Here is a 15,243-nt window from a genome sequence, read left to right as displayed (position 1 = left end):
AAAAATTTAATGAAGTTTGAAAGTTTTCAATGAATCAAATCCTCCAAGCAAAAATAAGCGCAACACAATAAAACTACATATGGATATGTATGTTCTTTCTAATCGAACTAGTGCGAACCTCGAGAACCAGTCGAGATATCAATTTCAAAGGGAGCCCAGCATCACTAACCAACGATATCTGCTGTGTACACATCGATAACATCGATGTAAACATCTAGCACAGCAGCCAGACAGCTATCGACAGCATCGATACGCGCGAGACGGCGGCAGAAGTCGTTTTGACAGCAGTTCTCCAATGCGCTTTTGACCGTCCCGAGCTGTTTGCCGGTCGCTGGAGCTAGCCGCAGCCAGTCATGGACTACAGTTACTACGACGAGGGATATGACATCGACTACACAGAGTTTGGGGAGGACGCTGGCGACGATATCGACTACGGATTTTATTCTGGCCACAAACAGGATAACTTATACAGTGATGCAAAGCCGGAGGCGAGGGACTTCCTGGTGATGGATCGACTGTTGCAGAACATAGAGGCTTGCGTGCAGCCTTCGCTGCTGCAAGTAGCGAAGTACGTGACACCCATGCTGGGCTTGTGTCTGGTCGGACGCCTGCTGTGCCTGCTTTATGCCAGGAAGCGCCGCTTGCCGCCAGCCGGAGTATCGCAACGCGATGCGAACAGTATCATCGTGGCTCCGTTGCACCTGATCCACGCCACAACCGGTCTGATCCTGCTATACGCCACGCTTGGGCAGCGCTTGGGCGAGCGCGTGGGTCTGCTGCTGATCCTGAGCGCCCTTGGCTACCTTATGCTGCAGCTGGTGCGTGTGTATAGCGGGAGGAGAGCGGCCACCAGCATAGCCGTGCTCACCGTTGGCAGCCAGTTCCTGTACGAACTGGCCATATGGAGGCAGCGCAGTGACTGGCCCCAGCTGCGGGGCGTTCAGATGGTGGTCAACATGAAGCTGATCTCGCTGGGCTTCGACCTGGCCAGCGGACAGGTGCCTCGAATGCCAGGACCCCTAGCCTACCTTGGATACATTTACAGCCCCGCGACCTGTGCCCTCGGCCCCTGGATCAGCTATGGCCGTTACGTGGAGTGCCTTGTAGCACGAGGCAAGTGGCTGACGACGCTGCGCCAGCTGGTGCTCAACATGCTCCTCTGCCTGCTGGCGGTGGCCGTCTCCAACTGCCTGGCCCACGCCCTGGGCGAGATTGCCAGCGGCTCGCACTTACTCCTGATGTACACGGAGGCGCTGGGCGTCCGGAGCAGCCACTACTTCGTAAGCTTTATGGCCCAGGCTCTGCTGGTCAGCTCGGGGCAGACCCTGGACGGAGAATCTAAGGATTCCAAGGAGCTGGACGAGAGAATACTGGGGCCACTGGTGGCGCGGCCCTGGCAGATCGAGTGGCCCCGCTCGTTGAGCGTCCTTGTGCGCAGCTGGAATATCCCTATGCACGAGTGGCTCAAGCACTACATCTACGGAGGGTTCAAGGAGCACAACCTGGGCCACACATTCTGGGCAGTCCTCTGCACGTATGTGGTATCCAGTCTGCTGCACGGTATGGATCTGCGCATCTACATGGTGCTGCTCTTTCTGGCCATCTTCGCCGAGAGCGAGCGACTGCTCCGCCGCCACCTGGCCAAACTCTTCGATGCCTGTCTGGCTGCCGGTCAGTGCAAGGGCCCCGACCATTGCTGCTTCTCCCGCTGCCCGCGACGTCGTGGCTGGACCAACAGCTGGGGCTGGCTGGTGAGGCTCACCAATCTGATCTTCACCCTGGTCGCCATGTTCCACCTGGCCTATCTGGGCATCGTGCTGCTCAACGAAACCCTCAATCTGGAGGGCAGTCCCGCCGGCGAGCTGGAGTCCTTCGTGTGGCATTGGTCGGAGGCGGGCTACCTCAGCCACTACGTCGGTTTCGGCATGTTCCTTCTTTACCTGTTCATCTCCTAGGCTGTGGGATCAGAGCTCCTCCAAAACCCAGAAACGTTTAAGGACTGATCTACACGTATTTGAATTCTGAATTCGCCATTCGAATCTAACCGTACTTTTGTATGTTTATCTGTACATCGTATTTGTATCTTGTAGCTACTGTGTGTACTATATATTGTGTGTGAGTACTTAAAATTATAATTAAATCTGTGAAACGGATCCGTGTCGGATGGTCGTGCCGCTATGTGGGACTAAGAGAACGTGGCAACCGGAGCTAAAAAGCTTAGCGTTTCTATGTGGAACGTTGCAGTGCAGCCTGGAGATGCCGATGCATAACAGAGCAATGCGGAAGTTTCCCATGGTTTGGAGCAGGATAGATGATGGGGCTGCAGAACGATGGAGATGTAATACAATCAGTAAGAAAATCGGTGACAGAAAAGCTGACAAAACAAATAGGAACATATTTCCTACAAGCTCTTCGTGATATTGTAAATCGATCTAGAATCTAGAAGAAACATTTTGTTGGGACGTTTCTTGGGCAACCTAGAAACCCCTTGTTTTCCGTATTTCGAACGAAATTATTACTATATCATATTACTAGCAGAAACAGATGGAACCTCAGCTTAGATATAGTAAATGCGAGTCATCTATAAACTAGATAATTGATAAAGTCTTCACCTATGTGGATTCTATGAATGTCATATAAACCTACATATGTTATATGCGTCTCAACTAAGTACATACATATATGCATCTAATGCGTTCTGATTTCCTTCGTTGTTAAAATGGTGCTTCAAATTTCTGATTTAATTTAATGTCACTTCCGACCGAATTAAACTGAGGACTTGCAAAGTGAAATTATAGGCTTTTCCACGAGGGCTGCTAATTAAGTTTCTACCCTAGGTCACACTTAGCCTTATCCTGACCCAAAGATCATGCTGTGAGACTGTGAGAGAAATATTTGAGCAAACAAATAATTGAGTAGTCAACGCATTTTCGGCGTGAAAGAGGATGATGAAAGTCGCCCTTCTGAGTGCCAACACTGCTACGTCTATTTTTCATATATTTTTAAAACCAATAAAACCATTTCCCACTACCATTTTCAAGTTCCTTTGCTCATAGTTAGTCGAGAAAATTAAATAGCAGTCTATGTACCTGTAGTGGTAAAGAAAAGGGATTAATTCGAAAACCACATAACATGATTAATAACAAAAAGAAACTTTAAAAAAAATATGCAATGTATATTAAATAGTAATTTTTTTGTTTACTATTAAGCTTGCTGAAGCACCCTTGCCCCCTTGGTTACGCCCTTGGTTCTACAACATTATAAATAGATAAATAAATAAATAATTATAAAATAAATATAAAAATTGATCTTTTTAGTTCTTTTTATTGATTTTTGATTTTTTGTCTATTTTCTTTGTTGGTTTTGTTTTGTTTGTTTCTTTCGTTTCGTTTCTTTTTGTTTGTTTTTTTTCTCATTGAGACAAATATTTATAACAATATTGTAATTTCTACTGATTTTTGTTGTTGTTTTGTTTTCATTTTTATTTGTGTACTATTCTGCCTGGCTTTCTGTTTCCGCTTTTTTTTTTGATTTGCTACATTCCTTACATTTGTCATCTATTAGGCTGTGATCCTTTTATCCTTTTCGTTCCATGCGTTTCCTTCTTTTTTCATTTTTTATTTGTTTTTCGCCACTTATGATTTACATATTAATATTACTAGCTTAAGAATTATGCAATGACAATAAAAATATTTTTTTACTTTGTTGAATGCAACTTTTCGGTTTTTTCTTTCTTTTCCTTCCCCTTCCTTTGTTCTTCTTTGTCCTTTTTGATCCTACTAAAAAAGTTGCTCCTTGAATTCTCGTTTCGATTTTGTTTCCTAAAGTGTTTTTGTTTTCATTTGCAGAAGTTTTGATTTGGACATCAAAAATAGAGAGATATACATGGGTACCAATAAGTAGATATAGATCCGTATATATATATAGATAGATATATATGTATATATATTTATATATATATATATATATATACGGATATATATATTTATATAGATTCATCATGTATGTGTATAATCTTTATAAAGAGCTTTAATGTACTATACATTGACGTATGCATTCATTTATCCGCTTTACTTTGACATTGTTTCTATTTTCCATTTGTTTCGCTACTCGATATTGTACATGTGAAAAAGTCCATCTGCCTATTTTCAGATCTTTCATCTTGCATGCATGCATATCCATCCATACAACTTAATAATGTTTTCGATTTCTTTTCATTTTGTATCATTTTCATAACAACAACTGAGTTGATCACAAGAGATAACGAGAGTTTTGCTTTATAGTATGTAAATAATGTATTTATGTATGGTATTCCTCGATCCGGAAATGGGACACCGCTCTGCCGTCCACCCGTTCCACCCTCTCCGAGTGCGATACACAAATACAAATAGTGTACAAATATTCGCTAACTACGTATTTCGTATATATAATTTGGTTTATATATATATAAATGGGTTTTTTTCAGAGAAAATCCTTCTAGGTGTCGCCTTGGCTAGGGAGGCTAGTGGGCGAGGCGGCGGGAAGCGGTTTAAAAGTATGCAACAAATTCTCAATAATTCATTAACGTTGACTGACTGACTGTTTGATTGATCGATCTGCCCCGTACTTTACAGAACTAAAATGATTAAAACTTAATTTTAATGTTACATTTCTCAGCTCTTTCTCTTTCCACACACACATTTATAGTAGTAGATACATACATAAATACATAAAAAAAAAAACAGACGAAAGTTCTCAATTTTGCTAAGAACTATTTCTCTTAATATCTACCTATCTTTTTCTGCCTGTGTTGTGTGTGTTGGGGGTTTATATCAGTTTACATAATTTCTCTAAAAAATTTAAACACTTTCTCTAGTCAAATTGTCGTATTTAGCATTAAGTAAGAAAAAAAAATTGCAAGTACAATAAGCTGCCGCCATGGATGGGATTTCCAATATATTTTCATCATTTAAAATTGGGCGCTTCACATGGACACACGTAAGAGCATGGGTTTTCGCCACTGGAGCAATTCCAATGCTGAAGGAGACGTATGGGCTGCGCTTCCTGAAAGGAATTTTCTCTGAAGAATATCCGAAAAAACTGTTTGGTCCGATCAGCTGTTTATCAATTGGTTAATCTATTTTTTTTTTTTAAAGGCAATATCAAAAACAGTATGACGCTGGTGTATCTCCGCTTAAAGCCTAAAATGCATTAAAAAAACATCAAACAGCTGATCGATCTACAGAATCTGAAAACGAATTAGCATCGTATGGAGGGAGTACCATTATTATAGGGATTTCCGAAGAAACACCAATGCCTACGCCTACGAATAAAAGGCAAAATTGACCAATGACGATGAAAGGCAATCGCCTGACGACAGCTTACAGAATAAAGAAAGAGATATTCATTTATATGTAAATATATACATACATATATACATATATATATATCTATATATATATATATGGGAGATAGGATGTAGAAGCACAGGGGACATGGATAGGTAAACTGCAGTTCCGTTAAATTAGCAAATAAACTAAGGCGTAAACTAAAGAATAAAAAGAATATTAAAGTTTAAATTATAAACATAATTACATTGTGTCCTGCTCGTGTCGCTGTCGCCGTTCGCCTGTTTGCTCTGTCAGGCTGTTCGGTTCGCTTCGCTACAGTGTACTTGTCCTAACAAGAACATGATCATTGCACTATATAGTATATATGTACGATTACATATAGAATTCTACTATACGTATGTAAATCATGATATGCGGCCGACTATTGCCATCGCCATTGGGACTCGTCTTCGAACGTCGATATTGCCACCGCGGCTGCTGCCGTCGCTGCCATCGCCATCGCCATGACCACAGCCACAGCCAAGGCCACATTCAATCGTTCTTGGTCTGACAATAGAGCTCTTTCAGCGACTTGAGCTCCTCGATAAGCGCTTTGTTTTGGTTTTCTAGCACCGCCACGCGATTCTCCAGGCACTTGATGTACTCCTTCTTCTTGCGCCGACACTCCCTTGCCGCCTCCCTGTTCTTCTGCAGTCTGATCTCCCGCTTGCGCGTCTGATCCTCCGCTATGCCGCTGTTGTCTGTGAACAGACATGGAAATTGGAACATGCAAATGGAAAAGAGAAGGAAAAAATAATTAGTTTTGTCTGTGGGAATGTCTCACATGTGGATGGAGAAGAGAATGGCGGAGCCTCGGCTCTGGTTATTACTGGTGTTGTAGGGTATCCGATTGGACAAATAGTAGGCTGGGTCCGGGGCCATGTGCAGTAGTGGACTGTTCGCCGAGTTGCCGCCAGCTCCGCCTGCCGCCAGCTGAGAGCCGAGCACCCCATCGGACCCCAAATGCAGCGAGGAGCCTGATCGACCGATCGGGGTTTTGGGTTTGGTTCATAGTTGGAATTGTTGTTGGTTGGTTGTTGGAGGGGGAGGTTGTTGTTGTTTTCGTTGTTGCAGTTGTTGTTTCGGTTGTTGGTTGGAAAATGCACGCAGTTTTTGTTTTGGACATAATTGAATTTAGAGTAGTTTTTGGAGTAGTAGGAGGAGGCAGTCATAAAGAAAACAATAAGAAAAACAACAATAAAAATTATAAGAAAAACATATTTTCCATTGCGATTTTCGTTGCAGATTTTTGAATTGAATTTTGAATCTTTTTGTTGTTGATTATGTCTGAGAGGTGGTTGGGTGAGTGCGTGTGAGAGCGGGCGATATTGGGGAGTTAGTCAAGAGTGAGATAGAGAAAGGATACAAGAGCGAGAGGTTGGCTTGGGATTTGATTCCTTGATTTTAGTTGGCTGTTAGGAGGTGACGAGAAGAGTTTCGTATATCAAACAGAAGTGTAAGGCAGCGGTCGTCCGCAGTCCGAGAGAAATAGAACATGACTGCCGTGTTTCTTCTGTTTAATATACCTTGAGGAAGCGGGAGAGCCATACTTTTTGGAAGGGTGGGGGTGGGGGCAGGGTGTGCAACAACAGCAACCACAACAACAACGAAAAAAAGAGACCGATAAAGTGTGTGGGAGCGAGAGCAACAACATATCTCCTTCTATTTCTGTTGCTGCTCCCGTGTCAAGGTTTGTGCGTTATGGGAATCATGGGATGTGGTTACATATTTACAGGAATTTACAGTTGGGCGACTGGTTGCTTACTCTCCTTCCTCTCTTCTTATTTATATTTTGATTCTTGATTAAACAACAACATCAACATCCAACAACAACTAAATGATAATGAAGAAACGGGGAAGAAAGAGATGGCGCGACACAAGACTAACGGGGGCTACGATTTCACTCTTGTATGGCTGCCTCTTCTAACAGTACATGGGGTTTGGTCAGCGAGTGCGAATGAATGGGCAAATGAGTGAAATACGTAGAGAAGATAAGTCTATCTACATATGTACATATATACAAATTAATAATCAATATTTTATACATATGTATGTATGTATGTATAGATATGGAATAGGATTCTATCGGATCGATTAATGATCGATGTAGCGCGATGCAGTGCATGTGGTGCGATGGCGAAAGATCGGAGTTTGGGCAGGCAGGTGGTTACATGTGTTTATGGACAGAGGGAGAGACAACAGAGCGATAGAGATGTGTGTGTGTGTGTGTGTGTGTGTGTGTGAGCGAGTGATAGCGTGGCATGTCGTGTCGTGCCAAGGATTTACCGCTCATATCAGGTCCACTGATCTCGGTGAAGATCTTATTGTACGATGGCCTCCGTGTCAGCTCGCTCCGATGGTGCTGCGAGTCGTCGTCTGACAAACTCTCGTCGCTGTCCTCCTGGTGCTGGCTGTTCGGTTCGGGTTTGATCTTACATGGAAAAGTTGGAGGGATCTGTGATTTGGAGTGGAATATGAAGATTAGAGAGGCTGCTGGCCCCGTTCAAAGTTTTCCAGCTACGCACTTTGTTACGCACTTGCACTGCATTGCTTGCTGTTGTGTGGATCACCGTAGAGTTGGCTGGCTTGGCCACATACACAGCCCCCACTCCCTTGTGCATCGCTGTGGCGGTGGCGGCGGCGGCGGCTAGCGCCTGATGCTGCTGCGTGCCGGCAGCTGTCTGTATGACACCCGATGGATTCGCCTGTATCACGGATTGTACCTGCAAAGGGTGGCAAAGAGAAAGGAACCATTAGAGCGCCTCTGTGATGGGATGCAATTTGTGGAAAGCCACCCACCTGCAGGCCGTGCTGCGCCAGCGGCTGCATCGGGTATTGTAAATTGCAGTTAGCCGTCGTGGTCAGAACGGTACCCGTTCCAGCGGAATTATTTGTGTTTCCCGCTGACGCTGTTGTACTCTGTGGGTTCTGTGACTGCTGCTGCGCGGCGCTCGTTGCGGCAGCTACAGCGGCCGCTGCCTGCGCCGCGGCTGTGATGAGGTCCAGGCTGCCGCTGGACGCCGAATTGCCGTTCTCCTCGACGACGATGCTGTTGTCCATTTTAGCGATTTTCAGCAGCACCGTTACGCTCTCCGACAAGTGCTTCAGTTTGGCTTCCGTTTCCGTTTCAATTTGGCCAGCTTGAAGTTGTTTTAAGCGGAACAGCGACTGCAAGAGGCGGGAGCCCGACAAGATATTCAGTTACAATATTGTTAATATCCACATATGTATGTGCAACTGCAGCAACAACTAACCAAGAAACTAACTATTTAATTACTAACTGATGGACTGGTGGACGGACTGCCCCTCGTCTCGCTGAAGCTGCTATTTAACTGCTGTTGGCTTTTGTTTTGTTTGTCCACCCAAGACGATGACGATGGTGATGGTGATGGTGATGATGATGATGATGATGATGATGATGATGATGATGATGATGCTGATGTTAATGATAATTGAATTCTGCCATAGAGACACAGCAACAACAACACCCACTTCTGTGTATTTTTGTGAAATGACGTCATGACAACATAGTGAGGAGAAAAAAAATCAACTTACTTTCTGATGACATCACTAAATACGCTTGTTGTTGCTGCTCTCCCTCTCTTTGGGGTGCTCTGTGTATAAGTTGTTGTGTGTGTGTGTGTGTGTGTGTGTGTGTGTGTGTGTGTGCGCGCGTTGCACGCTGTGCTGGCAACTTGTTGAAAAAATGTTCACTATTCCGCACGTCACGTCACACAAAATAGATTCGCTCACAGAATATATACACCCAGCAGCTTTTGGTACTTCATTTTTTAAATAATGCTCAATAGAATACAGAAGCATTAATACTATGTACTGCCAAAGGTTGCTGAAGGGGAGAGGGGTGGCAGCTCGACAAGTTGGCAGCACACACTAGGCCTGTTGTTATCGTTGCTGCTGCTCTGTCTTCTTTGCTGCTTACGTTCTTTTTTCTTCACAACGAGAGCCACTCTCTGACACTAACGTTGATCAGGCGGCGGCGGCGCCACTCGATGGCCACTTCATTGAATTTGCCTTTAGGCTATTCTGACACACGCGCTCGGCTCAAAAACTGCTATTGTTAACAACAATTTATTGATAAACTCAGTTTTTGCGCAAAAATATTCCCAGTATTGCTTGCTCGCTCTCACTCGCGCTGCGTCTTCACTGCCAGAACTACCAGAGAGATTTGACGATAAATTGCCTAATGCGTTTCGTGCAAAGCACTAGCGCGTTGCGGCAATACTTTTATCGAAAAGATAGTGATGAGCAGCATGGCACAGCAGTGACTGTGACTGCTACTCGGGCTGGAACACACACTATGCCAGTCGCTGTTTCGGTTCACTGCTGTAATATTTTTCTCATATCTGCCGATGCCAGATGCATTTTTGCTAGACCTAAGTAATTCAAGTTATTATATCCCTGACTTGTTTAATTACAGAAAATTTAGATGCAGGAAAAACTAGCAACAGAAAAAACCCTATGAGCAATATATGACGTCACATGGAAAAAAATTTGGCGACAATGTTTCAAATCAAATGACTGCGCCTACACCTGGACCCCAATGTGTGACTGTTGTCCGTAATGGCGCACAAAAAAAAAGCGGGGCCTGTAACAGCTTCGGCTTAATGACTAATTAGTGCATTTATCAAAGTGAGTGTTAGCAACTTGTTCTAGCCGCAATTGCAAATGACTGATTTCAATGCTAGGGCGCTGTGTGTGCGATTTCTAGAAGTACTGTCAGCCGGGCTCGACGGAATCTGAACTACAAATGTAAATCCATTTGATTAGTGATATAATAATTGCCATTAATTACGTCGCAGCTCGAACACTCGATGGGGGAAGGACACTTGTGGGGTACCCTGCCTTTCTGTGTGGCTCAAAACCACGCCGTGCTGTCTACCACTACGACTGACTCATGGCTGTTGGTGATACCTGTCCTACAACAGGTGACATCACTGGGTAATTGGGTTTGGTCTTAGTACAGTAAAACCGCTGGACTACACTCTGCCTGTTTGCGTGTACATATGTTACCTTTTTACTCTCGATGTACATACATATGTATGTATGCATTTTACGGAAAGTTGCCTCCGCGTAAGGGGATTCAAGCGTCGGTGCACCCACTATTCCTGCTCGTACGCAGTAGCATAACGGCGGCAGAGTAGCCGTAGCTGCATTTCCATAAATTTCAATCACTTTTGAATTTTGTTTTTGGTTTCTGATTTTAGCTTCGCTCCATCTCGCTCTCTTACTTTTCCCTCTCTTCTTCTGACGCTCCTACGCAATATTGACGTCAGCATTATTTATTTTTAGTCGGTTTTCATTGCGTTTTTCGCATTTGCGTTAGTGTTGGGCATTCAATCCCGCCTCCTCACCACCCACACGCCTCCTGCACTCTTATCTCTCACTTTTTGCTTTCCCTCTCTGTATTTCTGCTTGTTTGTCTGAATTAATTAAAACTAAATGAATGTGCAATTAAAAAAAAAAAAAGAAACAGTTAGTAATTCTCATGGACAAAGGCGTTCTCTTTCGAAGAAGAACAAGGACCGCAAGTGTAAGAAAAAGACCACAGTGAGTGGGCGATACCAAATAATTGACGACAGGTGCTGTTAAGCTTTGGTATAAGTGTGATGTGAAGAGAAGGAGTCAAACCGAAGCCTTATCCCGGGATTATCAAGACGACCCAACAGTTTTGATAATACAGCTGGCGCTTACTGTATTCTACCTATCCTAAGCGTAATCAGTGGGAATTGGGGCCACCGTTATCAGCTATTCAGAATGTGGTTGTTTGTTGGTTAATTATGCATGGGTCTGAAACCCGTTGAGCGACAGATTAGGCCTTGGTACTTGACGGAGGATGGTACCGGGCAAGAAGTGTAAATGTTTCCTTGATCGATTCACTACTAAGGTAATAACGGTTCCAACGACCTACCAGTTATCTGCGCCACATACTCTCCAACTCCAATGGTGCAGTGCCAAGGTAATGACTGTCCTAACAGGGGGCTCTTATCGTCGTATCGGCTCATGTCGCAGGGCAGTGATGCACATCTACCCCACAAAGTCATAATTTGTAGAGAGGATTCCGCCCAAGAGATCTTCTGATCCACTTGACGCTCCCAATGATCATCGGCGTTCATTGAGGATCGTACGCTTCAAACAAATGTATGCATGAACATATGTAATTATGTATGTACATATGGGAGCGCGATGGCAGGTTTCTTTACAGACCTCTCCCCCCTCTGGGCATTCCCCGGTACATATTTCTGGTTATCGCTTACCCGCTCTTTTGATGTTTATTGTTGCTTTCGCTGTTGCTTTTGCTGACTAATAACAATGAAATCTTTGCATAACGGCAAACAAAACACACATGTGTATGCATGTACAAAAAAGTCTGTGTGCGTGTGTTTTCCCTCTGTCTCGTTTACACTAATGCAGAAGGCAGGGCTGCATTTCAGTGCAAGTGGGGAATCGAAGCAGATAGAGAGCAAAGCACAGAAGCATAGTAATCTTTGTTGTTATTGTTTCTTTTCCTGTTGCTTTTTCGCTTCCTTTTCGTTACATTTTTTGTTTTGCATTTTTGCGATTACGTCAAGTTTTTGTATTATTTTTTTAGATTTTGTATTTGATTACAATACAATTATACACGAATATATGCACACATTATGGGAGAAATAGAGAGCATGAGCGAGATGGAATATGAGCAGCGGCAAAGTTATGTATAATTATTTACTTGCTTAATTTTGTACACAAATAAAATATTTTGAAAAGGCTAAAAGCGCAAAAATTACACACACAAACACATGGTGGCACTGACACTCTCACTGAAACCAAAAAAATACAAAATACTGCTTTTGCTGTTGTTGTTTTACTCTTAGAATGCCACTCTTTTGGCGCTTAAATTTGTTTTTAGATCTGCTTCTTCTGCTTGCTACCTCTCTAGCAGTCTCTCTCTCTCTCTCTCTGTAGATTAGCACTCGTCACCTTTTCAGCGTTGTTGTTGCTACCGGCGTCGACAGTGACGCGACGACTATTTGAACGGTAGATTTGTTGTTTTGATGGCCGATAGTTTTGTTGGTTTTTTATTAGAGAGGAAGACTGTCTGCTCGCTGCTGCTGCCGCCTCGCTTCGTTTTGCTGAAAAGCAATACTGACGGGATGCCAATGACTGTGCCCCATGCCCGTGTGCCCGGTGCCCATGCGGAGACGGAGGCAGAGACGTCGACGTCGACCCACCGCACACACGTCACCAGCAGCAGAGGGAGTAGCTTTGCAAAGACAAGGTATATTATGTAGACGGGAAGGCAGCCATAGAAGCTACTTCAGAATTAGGCAAGCAAGCATCTATGCGTAAAAAAAAGAAAGTGAGAGAGAGTTGCATACACACCGAGTTTCCTGACGAGGAGGAAGGCATTACCTTCTATTCAATGTACCTTGAGCAGAGCTACAGCTGAGCGAGCATATGATTGGATTTTTCTTGCTCTCAATGGCTCCTGCTCTCTCTCACATTAAGTTCTTGGCGAATTGTTTCGTAATTTTGTTATGTGCTGCAGCAACGTTATCGCTGCCACGTCAATGTCAGCGTCAGCGCCGACGTCGTCGTTCTTCTTACTCACCTTTTTCCCGCATCACACAACTCGCATACGCACACACACGAGGTGTAAAAATATATTTTTAAATATCTAAGCGGCATGTGTAGGTGAAAGCGGGACAGCTATCATCGCTCGGATACGTAGGCGATCTGCTGCTTGTACTGTCGTCGGTGTGATGTTGTTGCTTTCATTACGTTATCGCTTTAGCGTACAGTTATGTCGTATGAGAGCGCAAGCCGCTTGCTTTCCGACTCGCTTGCGCACACTCAGTTAAGGGCCAGTTAACCCGTTGTGTAGCACTGCATACTTTACGGTGCTTTTTGCGTCTCTCAGGGCCTACTTGAAATCGGAGGTAAAAACATGTAACGTCTTTATTACTCTTGGCTCCACTCCTGGCCCCCCGGGATGGGAGATTCCGTTTCACGTGGCACTGCGTATGCGTCATGCATACCTTTCTTCCATACCTCTCCCCCTAACCCGCTCTCACAAAAGTGTCCTTGGTGGAGGGGGGCGCGCACGGCGTATGCGTGATGAACTACTACTGAGCATCAGCATACGCCGCGTGGCTAAATCTGGTCTGCCTTAGTCTGTCCCTGACAGGTGGAATACACTCAAAAGCACTTCCCTCCATTTACATCACGGGGGTAAATGTACTTGGAAATTGTAATCTGCTTGTGGCATTTTTTTAATGGGGAAGCTGCACACCAACTCGAGTATTGCCGAAAAATGGACACGCCTCCATGCTGTCTTTCTTCATAGCAAGTGAGGCGGAAAGCAGCGTCGTTAACCCTGATATGGGATACGTGCTTCTATCATCCGTACATCTTTCTCAAACAAATTTTGCATTAAAGAGTGAACTGCTTCTGCATCGAAAATGAACGAAAACAGCTGCTTTCACAGAAATGGAGCTGTGAAATTGTTAAATGTCTATGACAACGTCTGTTTTGACTTTATTAAGCTGATTTAGATTGAGCAACCTCTCCGCATCCACTGTATGTACACCATTAGTCAGTAGTCAGTCAGTGGAATTCCCTGTAAATGTTGTTAAAAAAATACATACGCTCACAGTTCCAGGAATTCCTGGAGAAAAACAAGTTGTTTTTCCAGTTGTTACACTTTAGCCACTTTAAGCCGACCGCTTTAGGGTTAAATGGGACACCCCTGTGTTGGGGTTAAGTTAAATAAAGCCGCGCAAGCGGCGGACGCTGCCGTTCGAGCCGTACTCCGAGCGTGGGTGTCCATGACGCAAGGAATAGGCAGGACACAAACAAACAGAGTAAAAAAGTGAGTAAAGTGAAGGAAAACAAAAAAAAATCGCACGGTCACCAGACAGAGAAGTAGGAGGAACTTGCGGCACATCAAGAAGCCGAAGGGGTTCTTAAAATCATGGTTGGTTTTACGGTGTTCTGCATAACAGAAGTGCACCTTACCTTTCGATGAAAATAGCTTGTTAGCACGGAGCCATGACCCGTCGCCACCGGAAAACTGGAGGACAGAGACAAAACGGTTTATGTGTGGGTCGTCGTCCTTGATTGACAGCCGCCTGCCAGCTCATTACGAAAATCTCCCTGATCTCTCTCTCTTCCTCTTTCTGTCTTCCTGATAGCACTCTTCACTGAGCTAAATCACGGCATAAACCTATCCATACCGTATACCTTATCCAAAAGTGCGCCCTCTTCCAAAGCGACTGCCCCAGGCCCTTCCTTAGGTAAACACGTCTCATGGCTCACTCCCACACTTTTCTAAGACAACATGCACGCACACGCAGAGGAACTGCGACAAAGAACCATAACGAAGACAAAGATACACTTACTAATCGATCGTTTCAGTAATTTGACTTCAAATTTTGTTATATTAACTACAGAGCTCTGATGCTTGTATTGATTTCCAGTGAAGCACAGCATATACGTACGTAATAAATTGCAATTCATTTTGTAAAGTACATATACTTATTTATTTGTAAAACAATTTTGAAATTATCAGGTTGTCTTCTGTACCTTTATTCACTCAAGAATAACTAGAAATGAGTGAGCATTTGGCCAAAAGAAAAGCACCCACCCCCTCGGGAAGAGTATTGAAATTGATTTGACGCCTGGCAAGCAAACTTAAGCTGTCATCCATATGCTTGGTAGGGACGGAGGGGTGTGTACCCACATGGTGGTGGGGGAATGTGGGGTCAGTGCCTGGTGTCATGTTTACTCAGCGTTGCCACGCGACAACTTGTTGCACGTCTCTCCGTCTCCATCTTCATCTCCAGCCAAGACGCCAAGACACGCGAGTAAGTCAAGC

General features: G+C 44.2%; 3 protein-coding genes across 11 annotated transcripts in view; 2 read left to right on the top strand and 1 right to left on the bottom strand.

The window, feature by feature from the left end:
* The first annotated feature begins 110 nt into the window (after positions 1–110).
* LOC6601754 (protein-serine O-palmitoleoyltransferase porcupine) lies at positions 111–2,153 on the top strand. The gene has a single exon (XM_002026793.2). It carries the CDS (start codon positions 354–356, stop codon positions 1,953–1,955), a length of 1,602 nt encoding a protein of 533 aa, XP_002026829.1. The 5' UTR covers positions 111–353; the 3' UTR covers positions 1,956–2,153.
* A 2,117-nt stretch (positions 2,154–4,270) lies between these two features.
* Positions 4,271–12,535, bottom strand: LOC6601755 (cyclic AMP response element-binding protein B). 9 transcript variants are annotated; one of them, XR_003409028.1, is made up of 7 exons: positions 8,925–9,518; positions 8,169–8,537; positions 7,895–8,092; positions 7,656–7,824; positions 6,200–6,346; positions 5,575–6,070; positions 4,271–5,180 (listed from the first exon to the last, which is right to left on the bottom strand). XR_003409028.1 is itself a non-coding variant. In XM_026991156.1 (6 exons), the coding sequence occupies exons 2-6, from the start codon at positions 8,427–8,429 to the stop codon at positions 5,862–5,864; spliced, it is 984 nt and encodes a 327-aa protein (XP_026846957.1). In that variant the 5' UTR covers positions 8,430–8,537; positions 12,348–12,535; the 3' UTR covers positions 4,271–5,861. The 9 variants fall into 9 exon arrangements, 8 of the variants coding, with proteins under 8 accessions (XP_026846957.1, XP_026846952.1, XP_002026830.2 ...); XM_026991156.1 differs by lacking the exon at positions 8,925–9,518 and adding an exon at positions 12,348–12,535 and having other exon boundaries at positions 4,271–6,070; XM_026991151.1 differs by having other exon boundaries at positions 4,271–6,070.
* Positions 12,536–14,159: 1,624 nt separating this feature from the next.
* The window catches only part of LOC6601757 (zinc finger CCCH domain-containing protein 18), a 33,726-nt gene continuing 32,642 nt past the window's right edge, over positions 14,160–15,243 (top strand). The window contains exons 1-2 of the transcript XR_003409035.1: positions 14,160–14,238; positions 14,561–15,232. The gene's annotated coding sequence lies outside the window, so the exon portion shown is untranslated. The remainder of the gene's footprint in view (positions 14,239–14,560; positions 15,233–15,243) is intronic.

Source organism: Drosophila persimilis, unplaced genomic scaffold (assembly GCF_003286085.1).
Source record: "Drosophila persimilis strain 14011-0111.01,24,50 unplaced genomic scaffold, DperRS2 tig00000653-arrow-arrow-pilon, whole genome shotgun sequence".
In the NCBI taxonomy this organism is placed as follows: Eukaryota; Metazoa; Arthropoda; class Insecta; order Diptera; family Drosophilidae; genus Drosophila; species Drosophila persimilis.
The sequence above is the reverse complement of the archived record's forward strand: the minus strand, read 5'-3'. Positions and strand labels throughout refer to the sequence as shown.

What these genes read in the sequence shown, in the direction of transcription:
- LOC6601754 (XM_002026793.2), top strand. Translation starts at nt 354, where the DNA reads ATGGACTACAGTTACTACGACGAGGGATATGACATCGACTACACAGAG.
- LOC6601755 (XM_026991156.1), bottom strand. Translation starts at nt 8,429, where the DNA reads ATGGACAACAGCATCGTCGTCGAGGAGAACGGCAATTCGGCGTCCAGC. An exon ending in CAGTGGACCTGATATGAGCG is followed by an intron (nt 6,347 to 7,655) that starts GTAAATCCTTGG and finishes TCGGTCGATCAG; the next exon opens with GCTCCTCGCTGCATTTGGGG. An exon ending in TCGGATACCCTACAACACCA is followed by an intron (nt 6,071 to 6,199) that starts GTAATAACCAGA and finishes GTCTGTTCACAG; the next exon opens with ACAACAGCGGCATAGCGGAG.